This window comes from Molothrus ater, chromosome 3 (genome assembly GCF_012460135.2).
Source record: "Molothrus ater isolate BHLD 08-10-18 breed brown headed cowbird chromosome 3, BPBGC_Mater_1.1, whole genome shotgun sequence".
Taxonomy (NCBI): domain Eukaryota; kingdom Metazoa; phylum Chordata; class Aves; order Passeriformes; family Icteridae; genus Molothrus; species Molothrus ater.
In genome coordinates this window covers 33,412,264-33,434,641 of record NC_050480.2, presented here as the reverse complement: position 1 = coordinate 33,434,641, position 22,378 = coordinate 33,412,264, and the positions used below count along the sequence as shown (strand labels likewise).

Here is a 22,378-nt window from a genome sequence, read left to right as displayed (position 1 = left end):
TTTCTTTTTTTTTTTTTTTTTTTGCTACAGTATGCAAATTACAAGCTTGGGTGACTTTCAAAGACAGTTATTTACTCCTTTTGCTAAAGGAAGCAGATAAGATAAATTTGTTACAAATAACTTTGATTCCCCTCAGATGTTCTTGGTTTTACATTACAGTACAAAGTAGGCAAACGTTTCCTCAGGAGGGTCATCCCTCTAGGTTATTGAGTGGAACAGTACCCAGTCACACAAGAATCTGGACTTCCAATGTACTCTGTTTACCTGATGGCTCAAACTTGCCCTTTACTACCAAGAACCCTAAACCAGAGTTTCCCTTTTTGTTACAAAACTTCTTCTACTGCTTGTCACCAGGGCTGCTATGCATTTTCCAGGTATGAAACCAAGGATAATGGAAAAAAAAACTTAAATTACAGCCCAAGTCTAGATCACAAACTTCTGCTGGCATACCTGAGTTGTGGAATGTTTGCTTCCTTGTGTTGTCTTGAGAAGAAGCCTGTAGTCTAGTGTGGCTACACTACAGCACAGTGCCTTTCTTGGTCTAGTCTGGGCTGTTTGGGGTGAGGGTGTTAATTATGTGGTCAGATCTTTTGTCAGAATAATGCTGAATCTACAAAAAAAGCCTTGTTGTTTTTTCTTTATCACAAGAATCTCTTTGAAATAATTATGTTCAAAGAATAAACAGGAAAGTGGGGGTTTCTAGCAGAGTGCTGCAGATGATTAAGTGACACAACTTCTCTGAAGGTACACTAGCAGCCTGAAATCCAGTCATAGTTTATGAAAAATTCTTTAAACTACTGTCAAGTATGGAACCATTTCCTGAAATTTTCTACCAATTACAAATGTTTTCAAACTCAGCACAGTATGGTCCCTCTATTGCCAAGCAGAACGGCCATAAAGACAGTGGCAGGGAAGGAAACAGTGAATAAAAAGTTATATACAAAAGGCTTTAAAATGCACCAAGTGTGTGTGTGAAGGGGAAGCCTTTTTCCACTGATTTCTTCCTCCTGAAACAATCTTAGCTCAAACACTCAGATGAGTAATAACTGTTAAAATCCACTATTTCTTTTTGCTTTGCTTTACCTGTCTGTAAGGTCCTAACCCCTCAGGTCACCCTGCTGGAAGCAATGTCACCAGTATTCCAAAGAGAACAGAACACACAGGAGGGCAACATCAGGCCTGCCTGCACACTCTTTGGAGCTCCAATGCAAAGCAAATTTTGTTCTGTTGACAGCTGCAAGTTTGGTAATCCTACAGACCATTTGCACTGACAGAATTGTCACACAAAGCAAGAATTTGCACCATCAGCTTTTCATAAAGGAATGCCAACAGAAATTGGATCCAGATTTGAACCCTTGGTTGCCACTGAGGAGTGAGCAGCTCAGCTCAGGAGCTGGACAGCCTGTGTACATGTGCCTGTTCTGCTCCCCCAAATCCTGGGAGCCTTTGCAGGGCTGCTGCCTTGGCACAGCTGGGGAAGGCTGCAGAGATGCTCAGGTCCCAAGGGAAGGGTGTCTCACAGGAGTTACACAGAATGTCTGGCTGCTCACTTGTCAGCGGGTACACGGTGGTGACGTGCTGCACAACCTCCTCATCATCTCGCAGGCAGTTCTGCTGATACTCCTGAGTCTTTGCACCAGGAACACAGCACAAAGAGAAAACACCAGGATTTGGGTCACTGATTCGAAACTCAAATAGTTATTAAAAATTGCTTTGACTTTAAATAGCTTTATAGTTTTAAATAAAATAATTGCTTTAAAATAGTTTTAATTAAATGAACCTAAAAGTTGTGGATCTTTGATATCCATGTCTGATATACTTTTAAATAAATAGATCTATAAATACCTCTTGATCTTTTTGGTGATGAAGTGCACAAAAAGTTAAAAATATTTTTTTTAAGCTGAAATGAACAGTTGTCTCTTTAGGAATAAACTTAATATCCAGAAACACTCAATGCAAATTTACAGAAACTCAAAATATATTCTAACTACATAGTCACTATAAATACATACTTTAACTGAAAGCATGCTTTTTAATTATTCTGTGAGTAAATTGCCAAAATAGAAAATTAAGCTTCTCTTTAAAAGAAAAACTAAATAAATAAACAAACAAACCCAGAATTCAAATAATAAACTGAACCAGCCAGTAACACTTTAAAACACAAAAGTGTCTTTCCCTTTCTCCTTTACAGTAGCCCATCATGATACTCTTGAGGACAACAAACAAACAACCCCCAAACTACCATTCTCAAGTTTCTTTCTAAAAGCAAAAGTTTTCATTAATTTGGGCATTTGAAATTTGCTAGTTTAGTATAAAGCTGCACATGAGGCTCCCTAGGGTATAAATAAACCAAGCCTCCACAGTGAAAACCAAAAGAGAAATCATACATGCAGTTTATTCTAGAAAAAAACATGATTTTAACTTTCACTTTAAAAACCCGTTAAGTGTAACAGTGCATTAGGAACAACCAAGCTCACTAGAGGGACAATTTACTTGCAAATGTCAGAAAGCATGATCTTTAATGTTATAATTCTGAGCAGTATCTCAAAGATTTCACTTCATAGCATTTTACAAAATAATGTCCTAAACCTGAACACGCTGCATCATACAAGGTTAGTAAGCAGGAAATCACAGAGTGGAGTGAAGTGGGCCCCTCAAAAATACTGTTTCCTGAGGTGTAAAGGAATCCTTTCACACTCACCCTGTCAGCAGGGCTGCACCACTGGGCTCTGTGCAAGAACAGCTGCCACCCCTCGAGCAGAGCCTGGCCCAGAGGCCTCTGTATCCAATTCTCACCTTCACTGTGCTGCCAGTGCTTCTCTCACCACCACACAGGGAGGGCTGAGCACCAAGTGATAGAAATACCCATTTCAAATGACTCTTTGTACTCATCTAAATTTGTTTGTAAAGCTGAGAAAGAACAGATTTTACAATCCAGGTCTCAGAACTGCAGGGCAAATAAATGCAAATGTGCTTTATCAGCTGGAACAAGTGCCCTGGAATACTGACAGGCTGTGGATCTGCAGTGAGCCTCTGAACCTCTTCTGCTGGACCAGTCCCCCTTTACATAACCTTTACTCACTGACAGAGGCTGCAGCCACACAGTTCTGTGAGCCTGTGCACTCATTTGGGATGAATCAGACATGAGCCCTAATTCCAATAAATATTCATAGACAAAGGCAAGGATCATTATTCCCCATTTATGGAGGAGAAACTGAGGCACAAAGTGATTACTCCAAGTCAGTGATGTAGCTGGAGGAAAACCCAGTTAGCCCCACACCTGCCACCAGGTGCTTTAAAATGAGCCAAAGCCACTTGATTATTTAATATGAATAATTTAGTAAACATCCTTTGTTTCTGTGTTTAGTGAGACCAGTGATTTCTTTTTTAACCTTCCATTTCTATAACAACCCACATGATACTGAGAGTAAAGGTCCAAGAAATTTAGTGAAATCTGCCAGCAGATTTATCCCATTCATGATATTCACTGCAAGCTATAAGATACAGGGTCAGCCTGGTAATTACCAAATGAGGGCTCTGTGAATGCCACTGCACTCTTCTCACTCCACCCAAATAATTACATGGCTCACCAGGAGAAATAAAATGGATAAAAAAGTTAAGACTTAGGGAAAAAAAATAATGCTTCCATAAAACAGAGACTTATTGCATGATAGCTGGAGGCAACACTTTTGCACAAACAGCTGTAAATTAAAGCTGTCCTTTTACTAAGCTTCCAGAGATTGCTTACACAATGTGTGGCAATGGGAGAGAATACAGAAGACAGTTAATTTTCTTCCTTCTTCTTCACTTGCTCAGTGGATGAAAAGCTACTTGCCTACTTTCAAAAGGATGAAGATAATGACTTTTTATGCTCCCATACCACGCTGCTACAGTTGTGAACAGATGTGAACATTGTGCCACCTGATTGCTAAACTAAAATTTTCTTGATTTCTAAGTAAATGTGAAAGTATATCATCAAATAAACATCACCTGCAGGTGGCAAGTGTTAAAGAACTTGAAATCACAATTTTTTTCTACTCTCTCCAGTAACCACAGGTGAGCTCTGAGCGTGCTGTGTCCACTCCTTTCAGCTATGAGAAGGCTATCCAGTGTTTAAGTTCTTCCACACGCTGCAGTATCTGTGTATAATAGAAATCCATGTTGGCTGCAAAATCAGTACACACAGGGGATTCCATGTCACCAAAGGTGCAGTACAGTGCAGTTCCTCCAATGCTAAGGAAAACAGTTGCTATGCACAGCAGGATCAGCAAAATACAGGAGCCACCAGACACTTCATCTGCAAATAAGAGCAGAAAAGGTGAAAAAAGATGCTATACAAAGCAATACAAATGCATGAGAAAACTTGAGATAGGTTTTTATCATGAACGGGTCAGGAGGTAAACACATTTAATAATGCTCACCATGTCAAAGTGACCACAATACACATGGGGAATTATGTTTCTCAGTCTCTTCAGAAACCTAAATAATTCTCTTGCTTCATTTCTGCAGTCTGTGTGCCTGTCCTTGCTGGGATCACTGGTGGGGTCATTCCACGCTGAAGCACAACAAGCTCACCTGGGAGAAGGCCCCTAGGCCAAAGCCATCCTCCATGGACAGCTCAAATGAAACCAAGGCTTTGACAGGAAACCAAATGGAAACATTCTTGCTTCATTTGTAATGACACTGACTGCACTACAATGAACTGCTTGTGAATATTCTCACATTTTGACTGCAGACACAAAACCTTCAGTGTAGGCTAATGTGAGGAGTTATTTTACATCTCAGTTATTTTCTGCTAATTCTTTGCATGATTCTTTATTCCAGAATAGGAGCAATGCAGAGAGGTGCTGCTACATCCTCACAACCTCACTTGTCCTTGCTAATCTGTACACATGAACAACATCTGTGCTCCTGTCAGATTGACAGGGCTCTAAGGAAATTTCTGTACTCCCTTCAACTCTACACAGGGAGAAGAAATGGGGTATAAAGAAACATTCAAGTGATTTTTTTGGTGTGTTTGAAATCAAACTTGAAGTAATAATAACAATATAAAACAGTTTTCCTTTTGAATCACTAAATCCTGGGGAAAAATCAAAGAAATAACTCTAGCTGGAATTTTAAATAAAACATAAATACTTTTAAAATAATTTCAAGAAAAAGATGGGATAGGGTCTCTTCAGGCTGTGAATGTTTGAGACATGCTAACACACTTTTAAGAACTAATTTATACCACTTAGTGGCTGGCATACACAGTAGATAGAACTTTCTATATCATTAGCAATCAAAAGTAATTTTCTTAGTATCTTTTCAGAGTGAATAATAGAGACCCTAAACTAAAAAAAAGAAAGCATGAGAAACATACTGTGTTTCTCATGAGGCTATTTAGCCCATCAAAAGGTGTCAAGCCAGATTTAATGACAGCTAGCAAATATGTATGGATGTTAAATTATAAAGCAAAGTTAAAATCTGACACCCTCCAATTGCATGGAAACCACTAGAAAGGGTTGGAAATGTGCCCGTGGACAAAGCACAACAGACTTGTTTCTCTTGCATCCCTCTACCTACACAGTAAATGGATTTAGGGAGAAAGCTTACACCTCCCACCTCTAAGAAATGAACATTAATGAAAGGACTTCAATTATCTGTCATTTGTAAATCATTCAGCCAGAGGAAAAAACAGTGACTTCATTCTCAACCAAGCTGTAAATCAGAAGTGTGCTCACTGTATCCTTCTGTAGTCTTGTTACCCAGACCTGGTACAGATTAACAATCTTTGATCATTCACCTTTACTTACTAAGTTTTAAAAAAACAACAGAGTATGTTGAATAAATGCCTGCTTTGCTGCTGTGAACAAAACGATTGACAATATTTGCACCCCAAGAGCACAATTCATGAATCAACAAATTTAAACTACCTTGATCCAATGTGTCTTCCATTTCTTGGAATCTCACTCTTCTCTTTGTTTGCCTTTGCTGGACTTGAGCAATTGTTTTTCCATCTCTGTCATCTCTCTTCTTTAGTATAGACACCAATCCTTCCACTGGGGTAATCTATCAGGAAAGTCAGTGAGTGGCACAAGAGATGTTAAATAGAGCTCATGCTTTGATTTCTCACAATGACTCAGGGAGGAACCAAGCTAAACAGTTAATAAATGGTTTCCAGCCTACTTTTCTTAAATATTGCAGCAGTTGTGAAACCTCCTTCTTGAAGATATCAAGTCCTGAACAGACAGGACAGCTGCAGCATCATTCTGCTGCTGACTGACCTGCTTGCCTTTAATTGTTATAGAAGTGAAATGCAGACACATTTTCTGCTTGGACTGTACTTTGTGTTCCTTTGTAAGCTCACATGGGCAGGGGCAGTGGTGAGGCGGATTTTGTCAAAATCACTGTCATCAGAGGGCAGGAAGAAGTCAATGACACACTGCTGCTGCCTCTCCAAAGATATAATCCTGCAGAGACCATCAGATACTTATTGTGAGATTAATTTTCCAGCACTGCAATTGGTTCCCAGGGGGGACAAGCAGCTACAGCAGGGCCACAAACCCAAAGAGAGGGAGCACCAGGGAAAAAGAAAGAAAGCTTCAGTGCTCTGGATGGATTCCAGCTCCACACTGTAATAAGCTCTCTGCATACAGCAGCAGCTCAAAAATCCTTCCCTACAGGCTGGTCACCCAAACAGCTTGTACAAACAGCAATATGGCCAACAAGTCAATAAACCACACCTTCTCTTTTCTTAGCTATAGCATTTCCATTAGCTCCAAGAATATATGCTAAGCCATACTGGGTTGGTTGAGCAGTCTGTAACTTCCTAGTTATTAATGAAATGAAAGTAGGTGAAGTACCAGGAGAAAAATGCTTTCCTAAGCAAGTAGTTCCTGGTGTGCTAGAAATAAATAGAAATAAAGTAGAAAGTATGTTTAGAATTGCCCTTTTTTTTATCTTGTGGGCATCCTTGCCTCAAAAAAAGTCGTAATTTTTTCTTCCTAGACCTTAGTAGGACTTTAAAAATCTTAATTCTGTAGATTAGCAGTAACATTTGTTAAACTGAAAAGCAGTATGTATGCATTTGTGCTACAGTTAAAACATATCACATTTATAATTGAATTTGCAACTCATCTATTAGATAACCCTAAAGGCCTCTAATTTCCACAAAAACTCAAACCACCCCAAACTTTCCATGTAATACTGTAGTTTCAGACAACAGCTATCTATAAAATAAGTCAGAAGACCACTCATAAAACTTGTCTGCATTGCATCTCCAAGAGCTGTAGAGAAACAGAAAACAAACAACTTCATAACTTCTGTCCTTAAGCTTGCCTGATGCTGTGAGCTTATATAAAGCATCGATTATGGTCAGAGAGATGGAGCCCTGCACACAGGGAGACACAGGGCACAATCCAATAGGCACTGGAGCAGCTTTGGTCTTTGCAACATTGAACTGACAAATGTGGCAATTACACTTGCAGGTCTCTGGTCTGGCAGTGTTTTATAGCCCTCACATGGGCAAATAACGTTACCCAGAACAACTCAGAGGATAAAATTGATCTCGGCCACACTTTTGATACTCACTTTCCCTTTTGTTTATCTGCTCAAGAGCTTGAATGGATTATTTAATGGAACAATGCAAGGAAGTACTTGGAAAGTAGTGGAAGTGTGGAGGCAGAGGAAATAAATTAAGTCAACAAGCAGAGGACCAGTAGCTGGCACAAATGACCCAGAAATAATAGTCTGCAAGTGTCTCATCACAAGAAATGAGTGCACTGAGGTGCAGCTTCTACTGGTAATGTTAAATTAGCCTTGCAAAACTGCCACGAAAATTTAACAGGGCAGCAGAAAAATCAACACTTACGTTTCTTTGTTGTGACAAGGAAGGGGGATTATGTAGGACTGCTGTAATTTGACTTATTTGTTTGGAAGGGTAGAGATGAAATGATATCCTTTAGTAGAGTAGATTATTTTAAGCTTCTGCTTACAGCATTGCTTTCATAAAGAGGATCAATTGCTCCTCCCACACCACCCACACAGCAGGCTGGCTGTTGCCAGGCATGATTATTCCCAAGTGGCTTGGACTGCACAAGGTGGGAATGTCACCCAGAAACGAAGGGCATTCCTACCAGTCTGCCCTAAGATTAGAAGTGGTGGTCTGTTCTGCAAGTCATCACTGCAACCTGAGGCACTTCCTTTTGTCTGTTGGCTCTTGGTAGTTTCTGAATGACAGTGTCACAAACTTGTGTCTTCTCCAAGCTTAAAACCAGAGGGCTATCCTTGACAGGATTATGTGGAAATGTGTTGCAGTAATTACAGTTACATAAAAGGCTTTCTGGAGGAAAGACTTGCTACAATGAGGTTCATTTACTTTCCCTGTCAGCCTACATGGATACATTTCAGGATTTACTTTAAATATATAAAGAACTAATGTGACACAGCACAGGTTTCTCTATTCTGAACATCTTCTTTTGCTTAAAAAGAGGGAGCAAATGCTTTTGATTTTGCAACAAAAATCAGTGTGGCTAGTGTTACTTCCCTATTTCAACAAAAGCCATAAACCGAATTTTGAAAAATGGCCCCTTTACATGATATGTAATTAGTCCCTAGAATAGAATCATGGAATATGTTGAGCTGGAAGGGACTCACAAGGATCATCGAGCCCAACTCTTAGTCCCGCACAGGGCACCCCTAGAGTCACACCCTGTCCCTCAGAGCTTTGTCCAAACACTTCTTGGGCTCTACCAGGCTGGTGCTGTGACCACTTCCCTGGGGAGCTGTTCCAGTGCCCAACCATCCTCTGGGTGAAGAAGCTTTTCCTGATACACAACCTAAACCTCTCCTGACTCAGCTCCATGGCATGATTATACTTTATCTGCCTTTGAATTTTATGAGCTATACATTTAAGGATTTTTATCTTTGTCTACAATACACAAAGTGATTCTATTAGATCCATCTCCCAATAATTAAACATCCAAGGAGAAGGACTTAGCTGCCACACAAGACAAAGTTCTACATTCTACTCTTTAGGAGGCAGGGGGAATTAAAAAAGGCAGAATACACTATTTAAACTGGAAGTTAATGAGGGAACTGTGGTTAATACAGTTGACCACAAGTCAAGCAGAGGCTTGATTTGAATCACAGGCAGAAAAATGCAGGCTTGCACCAGACTGCCCTGCAAACAGCTCCTACATGAAAGAGCTGCATAAAGGAGCCTATTGAAACATCAGATTATTTTCTTAATTCTAAGCTGGATAATTAACAGAAGATGGTCTTGGAGCATCTATGTAACTGAGTGTACTTAGCTCTGCTGGCCTTCACAAAATCTTTTGACAGGAGTTTTTACAGTCACTGTACAGGAACTGAAAGTGGCAGGCAGGTTTGTGGTAGCATTTTCACCAAGAAGGCAAAAAGGAAAGCAGCAATGACTGTTAATTGAAACTCTGTTAAGTAAAGCTTTTCTCTTTCCCCACCATTAATAAGTGAATTTGCTTCAATCAAAAGTTTCACACTTTTCAGATAAATTTTAATAACCAGGTTGCAAAATTAGAAGAAATAAACTAATTAAACTACCTGTCTTTTCTCTGTTTAAACACAATTTGGTAATAAAATATCAAAAAGCTTCTTATACTGTGCTTATTTTCAACAAATATGATGTGTGTATACTTACAAACATACTGGACAAAACTAAGAAAATACAGCCTTGTAATTCAAGTTCTGAGCAGAGAACATACTGAACTTCACACTTAGAATTAGTTGCAGCATGTAGACATAAATAAAAACCCCAAAATGGAGGCACTACAAACTGGGAACTAGGAAGAAAAGCTCATTGTATGAAGTAGTTTGGTCTGAATGCAGAAAACTACTCAAGAAGGTTTGTGTATTCTTCTGTGGGCTGTATTCCTTATTCAGTTACATGGCAAAGGACTGCAGTTTTATTACAAGCAATACCAGATTTTTTTAAAGCAGTAATCCCCAAAATGACAAAACCCAAGAGTGCCCTGTGATACAGTAAAACCAGCAGACAAACCCCTTTGCTAGTAAAATACATTAGGTAAGTAATTTGAGTTTGAAAGAGAGCTGACTTAGCAGGTTCAGTATTCACACCCCAGCTACTGAGGGTAACTATATTTCCTGCTGAGACACTTGCCATGCATGTACCTGAGCTGCTTTATACAGCAACAGATACCTGACACCATGTAAGCACTTCACCTGGGAGCACAGCTCTTGCAAACTCAAAGCCATAGAACCCAAGCCATACAAGAGAATAGAGGATCCAAAACATTGCCTCCAAACCTAGTGAAGACTTCATTTCTTGGTATACAAATTGCCATCCAAAAGCTTTCTGTTCTGGTAGACAGTCTCACTATCTTTGCTTTCTAAAAAGAATTTCCCAATTATAATTTTCTAATAAGGAAAAACTTTAAGATTTTACTCACTTCCCTAACTGTCTCTCACATAGAAAGCTTATGGTACAACCTTTTATTTTATATAGCAAAATGCAACTTTATAGAGGTTACAATTTGTTTTGCCACTGGCGTGTCATTTCATTCTCAGAGAAATGATAGCAAAGATATTTAAGAAGAGCTACATACTTCTAATATCTGTTGTTGCCAGCTTCTGACTGTGCTTCAAAGTTCTTTGTTAGCTGTATGAATCTTGTTTCTACAAAATGCCTGTGGTTTTCCATCATTTGCATAATTTCCATCATTTGTTGTACATGGTTTGTACTAGTGAAGAAATACTCAGTAAAAGGGCCGGTGCAATATGAAAACTACTACTTCAGTTTTGCAACTATTTAAATCCAGAGTCAGATTTTGGTGAATTTTCACTCTTGTAATTAGTTATTGTAAATGATAAACTAAAAGCAAGTGACAAAGTATCTAAGTTAGAAAACTGCATGAGATGATTGGATGGAGCCAAGCAAAACTTCCTCACTTTAAATACTACACAAGTATTTACCTTTCTCCATCTTCAATAAATTATTATTACATGTCAGTTGAAGAACATTACTGAAATTTTATCCTCCCATATGGGTTTTGTCTATTTCAAAATTATCTTTACTTCCACCTTCCATTCTAATTTGTTTGTGGCAGTTTTGGAAACACTTACTTCGTGACAAGTTTTATCACAGTCAAATTGATTATTTTTTTCTTTTTTACTGAAACATTGGTACATTTCATGTGATTCATTTAATTTCACTCATGTGGCTACCACTGCATTTTCTAGATACTCATTAACAACCAGTGTATGAAAACACTATTATCTTCTTAGATTGCCATGGCCTGAACAATGCAATTTCAAAGCCTTCAAGAGGACAAGAAAGGAAGAAGTGTTACAGCTGGGTACAAAGATTCCATCTGCTCGTCAAAACTTCAGCGCAATCTCATTTTGGCACTGAAACAGAATCAATGAACCCAAGTTAACAATGCTGCTTTCTCAGGGGTGCCAAACTCTTTCAAATGTGTCTTCCAAGAAAGCTGTGGGTGCTCATCACTTCTGAAAAACAACCCCTAGGCGACTGATGGGTGGTAAGATTAACTGGAAAGGCATCCTATAAGTGTATAATGAAACAATAGAAGCTGGTGTGCTGTCCTTACCTCACCCTGTGGCACCTAGAAATCCCAAGTATTGCAAAACAACCCCAGATGCTGCCTATGACAAATTCTAATTGCTACTGACGTTAATCCTTCTGCCCTTCTCCCATTTAAGCCCCTGCCTCACACAAAACTTGGGCCTCTTGCTAAGAATGATCCAAGGGGACTCTCACCAGTGCAGCCAACATGATGCCTTACATGGCCAGAAAAAGCACTATGGAAAAAAGTACTTTTTCCTCTCAAGAGACTCAACTCTGCCATCAGAGTACTGGCAGTCCCAGCATCAGGAGAGCAAACTGGAATTGAAATTGGATGCCCTGTAAAGCATCATCATCAGTCACATGGGACAATCAATACAAGCATAATTTTTCTAACAGTATCAATATGCTGCTTCCTACCCCATCCTCTGAAACACAAATGGCACAAACACAGCTATTTAAAAATAGATGCTATTGGATTAATTTAGGCTATATCTATGTGAAAAAGAACAGTACTCCTCTGCTAAAATGCAGCACTTTCAGTGGGCTCAAAAGAAATTTAATGCGGAGGGATGATACTTAAATTACTCTTTTGTTATACAAGTATTCAGACTTGGCACAGACTGTCAACAAAATGCTCTTTTTCAAAACCGCCCTCTAAGTGAACACAAGCCAATTACGAAAATTTGGGATACATGTATTAACATGTATGTGGGTTTCCACATCTGTTTGTGTACAGCTTTGTGCACATGGCTGTCAGTCCTGGTATGTGGCATAATTCCTGAGAGCCCACAAAAAGACAAGAGGCATGATCTTGGAAAGGATGTAAGAAATTCTTTAGGTGGGGAGGAAAACCACATACTCTCTTTTCACCTCTGGAGACTTCACCAAACATGTAATAACATCAGCATTGATCTCCAGTATTTAGTTCCCTGCTTGGCCACTGTTCTTGAGCAATTGTGGGGTTCTTGGTCTCTGTGCATTAGCTTGATCTATAGAGAAATACTGTAACCTTATTGCCAAGGGGATAGTCTATTGTTAAAGATCTTAAAAATAGACATGAACTAAGAAGATACCTTCATACAAGCCTGCCCCCTCCAGCATCTGAAATAACATCATTTCACAATACACTCTTTTTTAACTTAAAAAAAAAGCTCTTAAGGATACAAATGCAGCAAAACCAGAAAAGAAATAAAGCAAAGATGTTGCCATTACACTCTCTAAAAAAGTCCCAAAGCAATAAATCTCTATTTTCAGAAGAGCAATTTAGCTTATGAAGCATTCACCCTTGTTACAGGCCTATCAGGTGGGTTCAGGGTTAGAAGCTCTTTCTTAGCTTGGGTTGAACAACAACTCTACCTAACTTGACAAAATCAGAAACCCATTTATTCATATACAGAATTTATATATATGTAGTTCTCACTTCCATGGAATAAGCACAAAAAAGCAAACTTTGTTCTATGCATAGAAATGAATGATGATACATCATAGGCATTATGTAGATTTCTGACACAAAATTTGATTTAACAGGAATTGTGAGAACACCTCTTAACAGTCTCTGTCAGAATAAAAAAAAAAATTAAACTCCCCCTGGTATCACACTCATGTATAAGATCAATCTTATTTTTAAAACAGTGCACTGCTGGTCAAAAAGGAGACAGAGAGGCAAAACAAAACTTTTTTCTGAGTAACTCAGAACAATTAAATATGTATAGATTTCAGATTTGAAAAAGCAATACATAAAGGAATATTTAACACATTTTGAATCTGGCAATATCTAAAATATTTTAACTGAGAAAAACATGAAAGACTTGATAGGATTTACAATATTTACCTCAGTAATCTCTATCCTTCTTGTAAGTTCATCAAGAGAAGAAAAGCTGTCATCTAGTGACAAAGCTTCCAGGGAGTTATAAGATGCTCGTTCAGGTGAAATATCTGGAACAGCGTCAAAGTCCTCTTGGTTTGCTAAGTCTGCAGATTCTTCAGTGTCTATTATGTTTCCATTCAAAAATCTCAGAAATAAGTCTTCTTGTTCATTATTGACCTTCTCCTTCTGTCCTATTTCCTTGCACACCCGTGAATGGGCAGCACTCTCATGCTCAGACACTTCCTTACACCCAGAGCATTCATCTGAGGCAGTTCTGTCCCATGAAGACTGTTCATCATCATCATCATCAGGCTGTATCTGTTGCTGCTTTAAATCACTATTTCCAAGCTGGCCACTAGGAATTTCTGAAGACCCAGCAGCATGTTTTGATCTGAGCAGACTTCTATTAGCTGGCACATCTTTATCAGAAGGAACCAAATCAGTAGGCATATAATCATCATCTGTTAAAGCCAAAGCATCTACCATTGGCTCAACAGGGAGTTTCACTCCAGGCTCCCCAGCCCCTTCTATTTCCACTGCATCCTTGGAGAGCTGTCTTTCCCTCAGCTGCAGGCTGTTATCTCTACCAGCATCCCCAGATGATAAACAGCCCGAGGAAGGCCTGCCCCCTGTCCCTGTGGACTGGGTGTGTGGCTCCAGCGTTGATTCAGCACTGCAGTGCTGCTCCTCCATGTGGTCCTTTCCTGCAGCTACCCGAACACTTGATGCCTCTGTCTGTCTCTCAGTTCTGTTTTCACCTGGGCAAACAGTGCTCAGCTGTTTATCTTCTTTCTTTGGTGCAATGCCAGGACAAGTTTCAGTACCTAAGTGCAATAGGAAAAACAGTTCCAGAGTTTTTAAATGATTCAAAGCATCAGCCCAGGGGGGAAAGAGTATACTGTGATTTGATAACATTGTAACCTAATGCTTCAAAATGCTCTCCCATAAAGGGCAGGTAGGTATTTTATGCTCCAGTCAGGATAACTTGTTAGTAGTCTCTGACTCCTGATTCAGGAAAAAAAAAAAAGTATTTGCACACGTTCTTGCAGGTAAAGCACGTGATTCAGTGTCCTGCTGCAAAAAGCTACTCCCAATATGTAAGCAAGTATCTTTCTGAGCAGTCACTTTTCCTCTAATGGATATTTTACATGAGTCATCTCATGGAGGCCTGGAGTTCAGACAAATGCACTTAATTACAGAAAACTGTACCTTGATGCCAGTGTATCTATCACCTAGAGAGATGTCTGCATTTCCTTTAAAGAAGTTGCAATTATACTAATTTAATAAATTTTAAATTTGCAGATCAATAGCTCCTTTGGTTAACACTAAACTAAATAGAAATTACATTTCCCATAAATGGACAGCATAAAAAGATGCTGCTTTTTGGATCACTAAGCTGACACATTAAAAATGTAATTTGATGCAACTTATTTCTGTATTCATATTTACAATACATATGAATTTTTTTTTCTTATCTGATATTTCAGAGACACACAAAGAGTTCTACATAGCTTGTGAATTCACCTACTCTTGGCATGATCTGCTGATGAAGGAGTAGATGCTTAGCCCAAATTACCTATGAAATAATTAGGTATTCATCATTACAAGAAAGCCAAACCTCTGTTTTTAGCCTTAAAAAGAGAGAAAGGGGCTGTTAAGAATTAAAATACCAAAGTAAACTAGCTAGGAAAGAAACTGCCTTTTATTCCATACTTCAATAAAAACTATGTTAAGACTATGTTATAGTAGTAGGACAGCAATACCCTCATCAACAAATTAGTAACTTTAGAAAACACTTATTTTCATTTTTTGGTCATAGTGAAGAGCAGAAAGGTCTTATGAACAGATTAATAAAGATATCAAACAATGCCCTTCTTAACTGAGTTCTCCATGCCAATTTTATTCTTCCTCACCTGTTAAAATCTCTCTTAAAATGTGAGCAATTTCCTGAACTTGTTACACAAAATAGTCATATTCATTAAAGGTTTGCATTAATTCATTGTACTGAACAACTTTATTAAATTCCAAACTCTACCCCTTTTAATGGATAATGAAATGCAAGGCAGCACAGAAAAGACAGACTTTAAAATTGAAAAAGAGAATATCCAAGCAAATCAAAATGTGGAAAAAACATCAGAATGACATTAACTGAAAGAAAGAGTACAAGTAACCTAACTTCTGTAAAACACTGAAAGAATAGGTGTGAGACGGGGACTTTTTAAAAATTAGACACAGATGAGTAGATAGCTCAAGGGATTTGTAATGGGATACTGAGCCCTTCACATACAGGTCATGAGTTCAAACACAGCCTGGATTATTGGTACAAGATTTTGTTACCATCTGTCAATTTTTCCTAGTGGATACATCCACATTACAACAGGCATCTTTGCTGGCAGCCCCAACTGCAACAAAGATTAAATGGAATTGGAAATTAAATCAGATTCTTTACGGTGAAAGGTGTCCCTTGAGCTCAGGGCACTGTTCCTAAGGAAGTAATAAATAATCCCAGCATTGTTATCTAACCACAGATGTACAAGAACTGGGATGCAATGATCATTCACATCAAGTTTTCAGCAGTGTTCAATATTTACAACTACTTCAGGCAACCCATGCCCACTACAGACTGAGGGCAAGTTAAGACATACTTAATTAGAAAAGATGCCTTTGCCAACACTAAGTCAACTGAAGACATACCCACCAGGGGCAGTAATTTTTGCCTGACTGACAGAGGTACAACAAAGTGTCTACAGAAAATTTTTTAGCAACAAAAGCACCTATGGTAATTTAAAACATGGTTTCTTTTCCCTCTGACAGAGCTGCATTACAATCAACCTTGGTTTGCTCATCACAGGAACCTGTAGGCACCACTTTGTCCTGTTAATCCAGGACAGCCTAGCAGACAGAGTACTGATCTGCAGTAATCTACCAATGGAGAATTCACTTCTCCATCTTTGTCCTTCTTCCCAATTAAAAGCAAATCCTATAGAACCTAAAAGAAAACAAGGTATAAACACTTCTTCCCCATCCTGGAAATGAGTCTAAACTATATGTACACACTGCAAACTTATGCTAAGGGTTTTGTTAAATTCAGTATTTCATTAGGAAGTTCCATGAAACACATTAATTTATCTTTAGTTAACACTAAAAGCTATTAAATTTCTGCTTTCAGTCAGAAGCTGAAGAAATTCATGGGAAAAGGATGTATCAAATCTCATCTTTTAATATTCACACACAGTATTAAGGGCCAAATTCTCTCTGTTGGTAGATTCAGAGTGAAAATCTGCCAGACAGTAAAAGGTAATAGAACAGACCATTCACAACCCTTGCTCAGAAGGGCAGAAATCTAATTAGGTACTGCCCCAGGAACCCTAACTGGAGGACTTCTTATAAAGCTTTTTGTCACTTGCTGTAGCCTCAGGAGAGAGGAATTGTGAATTCTTAGAATCAACTGCCTACAGAGGCTCAAACTATGTTCCCATATACCTCAGAAGATCAGTGGAGTAATTTTTGCTTCAGATTACCAGGCAAGTTTGATTTTACTTCAAAGATGCTACTATAGTGCAATGCAATATAGATATTGCTACAATGCATTTTATATATTCTTACTGATAATTGCTACATAAATTCTTATTATATATGGATCCATATGAAGGCTAGTTCTCAAAATACATGAGAGTTTCCTTTTCCTGTCTTACTGTAAGCCAGACTTCTACTGCAAGCAGCTAAATGAGTTAAGTAGTTCTTCCTGTGGTTTGGTGGATAAATGTATAAGAAAAGTAAAACTTGACATGTTTACTTCTCATTTTTCATTTCATTTTTCTTTTTTTTGGTAAAGAAAAAAACACCTAAAATGCAGAAGTCAAGCATTCTAAATTTTCGGTGAGAAGGCCCATGCATTTGGGCTACTGCTGAAAAGGTTAAATATTAGGAACTGTATGTTTACTATAATAAAGGATTCTGCTGGGGTTCAGGCAAAATCAAGAACCAGTCCCAAGTGGTCATATTGCTTCTAGTCCTGAGCTGGATCACTCAGGCACAGCTTGTTACATGAACAATATTTCAGACTATGAATCACCGTTGTCAAATTTCTGTGCTGGTTCACACTGATGCCTTCCCTACCCAAATCCTTCTGTCTGCAACCAAACCCATTCATCCCCATGGTACCAATGCACTGACACTGAAGGGCAGCAGCAGCCAATGACCACGTGCTGCTTCAGCAGCTGCTCACACTCTCCAGGGAGAGAATTCATTGCTTCCTCAAGAAAGCACCAATCTTGTGAAAAGCATCTTTTGCAAATCTCAACCATTTAAACTCGAGATGGGGTGGAAATATTCCTATCTTTGTGTTGGAAGTACTTGGTACTGCTGAAAATTTCTCAGCAGAACTGCTTTTTATTGGATGACATAGCTTTATCAATTTACCAACATTCCACAGGAACCCAAAGATTTGGATGATATTTTGACAAGGTTTACATTAAGAGAAAGGCATGAAAAGATCCATTTACACCATTAATTCCTTCTACATTATGTTAAGATGTTGTACTAGAGTATTTCAACATTGAAACAAATGTTCCTGAATTCAGAACATTCAAATGTTCAGAAGTTCTGCTCTTCAGAAAGCTTTTGTTTCCACTTGGAATAAAATCAGAGGAAAAATTGTAATAGACCATTTTTTTCTATGGGAATTTCCAACCATCCAAAAATAAAAAGCACCTGTGTTCTTTTGATCTCCTTTCTGAGCCGTAGAACATGTTTGTTTCATGTTTCTAATGTTTTATGTTTAGTTGGGCTACAAGAATAGAAGTGGAGAAAAGGCAGTATAGGGGTCATGGTAAAAGAGCATGGAGATAAAGAGGATCCACACATGTAGGAACTGTGACGCTGTATCTTCATTAATTTCTGATTCTCCTGAACATCCTGGCTGATACACACTTATAGCACAGTTTAGGTTGAAAGGGACCTCCTAGGATCACTTAGGCCAGTTCTCATCTTCTGAAGAATTCTAGCTGGTTTTGAGGGAAGGTACTTAGCTTAAGCCAATTTTGGCAACTGAAATATGGCAAAATAGCAGAAACTTTTTGCTCAGAGAGAGGAGAGATAAAGCACAGCCTGGTTGTCTATCAATATTCTTTCCTACTCTGTCTCCATTTTAACAATTCATTAATTTGTAAATGTTTCATAAGAACCCAAAGATTCTAACAAATTACTCAAACAAAAAGGCCCCTGCCCCAAGGCAGAAAAAGGAAAATGAGGCTGAAAATGACACTGAAAACAATTAACTGAATGTTTTTCTCTTCAATATTCCCCCAAAGGCTTCATAATTTTCTGTGTTGCTTCAGAAAAATGCATTTCAAAATCATTACACTCCATGTAACTTACAATAGTTACTAATATTGTTAACTACACTCCATTGCCACACCTCAGAATGTCTGTCATCAGGTTGATTACCTAGTATATATTTGTATGCATACAAATGATGCATCTTCTCTCTAGTTTTATACAATTTTGTAGCTTATATAAGCTAATAGAAATGCATGCACATCGAAGACTTTTTTCATGGAGGCTAGAATTAACTTTACAATTATGACTATCGAAGACTAATTAAAATTGCATTATTTATCCATTGTGCTAAGAAAAAAAAAAATCATCCATTTGTGCCTCTGTTGAGATCCAACAAATGCTGTAGCTTCAAATGAAATAGCATAATTATATTTATAGGAATATACCATTACAGTGTAATATTTAAAACAAATGTATGCACACGTACATACATACACACATACCTGAGTTAAAAGCAGTAGCTTCTCTTTCCTTTAAAGTTCTGGATTCCATTAACTGAGGTAAACAACTGCTTTCCCATGTATTTTCTGCAGTTACTAGCTGTAAAATATGATAGTATTACCTGTAATTTTTGGAATTAAACAGGAATGCTGTGGCTTTTTGAGACATTCAAACTTCAAAAAGCTTCTCAGCTTGAAAGATTTTATCTAATATTTATAACATATTTCTTACCAATTTTTAACAAAGCAGAATTCAATAAACAGCTGCTTACCTTATTTTTGGATGCCTGTGGCCTGCAGCAATAAAGAAAAAAAGAATAAATTAAATAACCTAGTAGCAACATCCTTCATGATAAATATAAGTGAAGTCTTAGAAACCTTTGCTCTTCTCTAAAATTAGCACAGAACATTTCGTCCATTGAAAGTGTCAGCCTGCTAGCATACTTTCAAGCACAGATCTGTACTTGCATGAATATCATCAGAAGACCAATTAGCCCTAACATTGTTCTACCTAACTGAGAAAGCAGTCAGAAGAAAATTTACTGCAACATATCAAGCAATTTGCATTCCTGTAAAACGTTATGCTCAGAAGAAACTCTACCAACTTTAAAAATCATGTAAGAACTTGATGTCTACTACTATTTAAAATAGGACTCACTAATGAAAGAGATTGAGGAGTGAAATGCCCTCCCCAAAAACCATATTTCCCTCTCCACAGACTGGGATATTTTCTGGGTTGTGTAAGGTACAGCAGTTCCCACTGACTCCATTCAGATTCACAGGTGAATCAATGCTGCTCACAGTCAGTGTGGACTTTGCCAGCTGGATACAGATTCATGCACAATGTGATTTATCACACACAATCTGTCTTGCAGTCTTTCATACAGCAATGAAGATAAAATGTGGAGCATTTTATTTAAAGCTACTGAAAAAAAATTGGAGAGACAAAGGAAGAGTACTGATGTTCATATTCTCTAACAAAAACTTCAAAAAGTTACATTGTCTTTAAAATGTTACCATTTAAAATTCAAATAAAGGACACTCAAAACTATATTTAAAGAGCAAACATGTCCAGTATGTAGGTGAAAAACTTGAGTATGAGAAAAATTTACATTACTTTCAACTGAAAAAGCAGAATGCTCACATTTTCCAAGACCTGCATGCTATTCATTAAAAATTAAAGCGTAATTTCAATTAAAAAGTAAAATGAGTTTAAAGCTTAGGAAAAACCCCCTATATGAAACAACAAAAGCAAATAGGTTTTTGCCTTGAGAGTTTGAAAGGGTAATAGTATTACATCCAGAGCACTGATCGCAGCAAATGAACACAAGCCTTAATTTTTATCAAACTGCAGGGTTTCTCAGAATGGGGAATGACATTTCAAAACTGAAAGGAAGGAGAAAGCAGAGTTATTCTCAACAAGGTGACCCCCCAGGTGACACCAGGGAGGTGCTGCTCATTGCAGCACATAGATCCCAGCAGACCTGAGTCTCAGCCCTTCTGTGGGCTCGCAGGGTTGTGTGCAGGCCATGTGGGCTGGGGCAGCCGCAGGCGCTCAGTGCAGCCTCAGCAGCAGCAGCAGCACTGCGGCTGCAAACCTGCAGCTCCAGTGCCTCACTGCCCCTCTTCCTGTGGGGATGCAGAGATGCCTTCCCAGGGCCTCCCTCCCAAAGGCATTCAGAGTACACCTGAAAAATCCCTGCATGGATTCTGGCAATCAGCTGAGGTGTTCTCAAACTTTGGTACCGTCACCCAGAAGAAAAAAAATGATTTAACCAAATCAATACTCTTTATGAGCAACAGGAGCATTTTGGCTTTTGTTATATCCAGATTGACTAAGCCAATGCAAAAGTACTAGATAAAGTTCTCTCTCCCCATCTAATTGAGAGCATCTCGCCTGTCACAGCCTTTGAATGTAGTTAGTTTCCTTACTGCTCTTGGCTGATCATTTTTCAGTGGCAGCTCGTATGATTTTTTCCATCTGTGCATTAAAATTGATGTCTGGACAGTAGGACATTCATCCATGAAGGAACAGATCTCCTCCTCCTACCTGATGGATACAATCCCATATATGTTACTACCCAGAAAAGCACCCTGGGCACAAGTTTGTTGTACTGCGATACACTGATTCAGGAGGCTGATGGATCAGGCAAAGCAGCTACCAACTGAGATTTCACTGCTCAGAACACTGTAATGCTAGGAAAGTACAGAATCACTGCTTCATGTAAATGCAACAGATATGAAATTAATAGGAGGTGACCAGAACTACTTTAAGCATTAAGGAATTGTCCTAAAATGTGAAACTTGGGAAAGAAATCCTATAGGGTAGGTATGGGTGCTGAAGTGTGAGATGCTGGACATGTGCATATTGAAACAATGATTAAGCCAGTAAGTATTAAACATGAATACCATCATTAGTTCTACAGTCTCTCTCTTCTTAATAAATACTGCAAATAAATGAATAGTGCTAATAAATTAACACTATTCAGTTTTTCCTTTGGTTGAAATAATAAAATCAAAACTCCAGTTCTGGAAAACTGATGGTTTGCTAAAACAAGCTCAGATTTAGTCTTCATGCACTCCTCAAACGATATTAAAACAATGTGAAAACTGATGGTAAAAATGTTTTAGTTACGTATCAGTAGGAGCCACCACTTTATAACCAAATCCAACTCAGTGATGCAGCTTTTATTTTGACACTGATTATTTTCGAACCCGTAATGGCAAGGAGACAACACCTGCAGTAACATATTCATTTGAGGAGTAATAATACTTTCTTATACTTACTGTTGATGTGAAGAGCAAACCTAGTAAGCTTTTCCAGTTCTTGGCCACTCAGCTCTTTATCTGAATTCCTCAGTGTTGTAACTGGACTGGGAACTGCTGTCTTCCATTTTCTTTCTACATTAAATTAAAATACTATACATTTAATTAAAATACTATAAAAGTAGCTTAACACAAATAGGTGAAACTAATTAATGGAGAAATATTGACAACTTTTCTGTGATGTTCTACAGTCTCATTTCAGACCATGTAGAACAGCACCCTATTCTTTCAGAAGACACTTTGTAATCATCACATCACATTCACCAATCCTAACCCAAAAATAAGCTTGAAACAACTGTGGATCAAAATCTCTATTAACAGAATAAAGAATTACAAACT

The 22,378-nt window shown here is 38.3% G+C and overlaps 1 protein-coding gene across 1 annotated transcript in view; it reads right to left on the bottom strand.

The window, feature by feature from the left end:
- Positions 1–2,367: 2,367 nt before the first annotated feature.
- The window catches only part of CNST (consortin, connexin sorting protein), a 46,631-nt gene continuing 26,620 nt past the window's right edge, over positions 2,368–22,378 (bottom strand). Inside the window, 7 exon segments of the mRNA XM_036380419.2 lie at positions 2,368–4,297; positions 5,916–6,051; positions 13,398–14,257; positions 19,217–19,313; positions 19,486–19,507; positions 22,001–22,022; positions 22,025–22,114. Coding sequence (XP_036236312.1) covers positions 4,092–4,297; positions 5,916–6,051; positions 13,398–14,257; positions 19,217–19,313; positions 19,486–19,507; positions 22,001–22,022; positions 22,025–22,114 — 1,433 coding nt within the window. The 3' untranslated portion in view covers positions 2,368–4,091.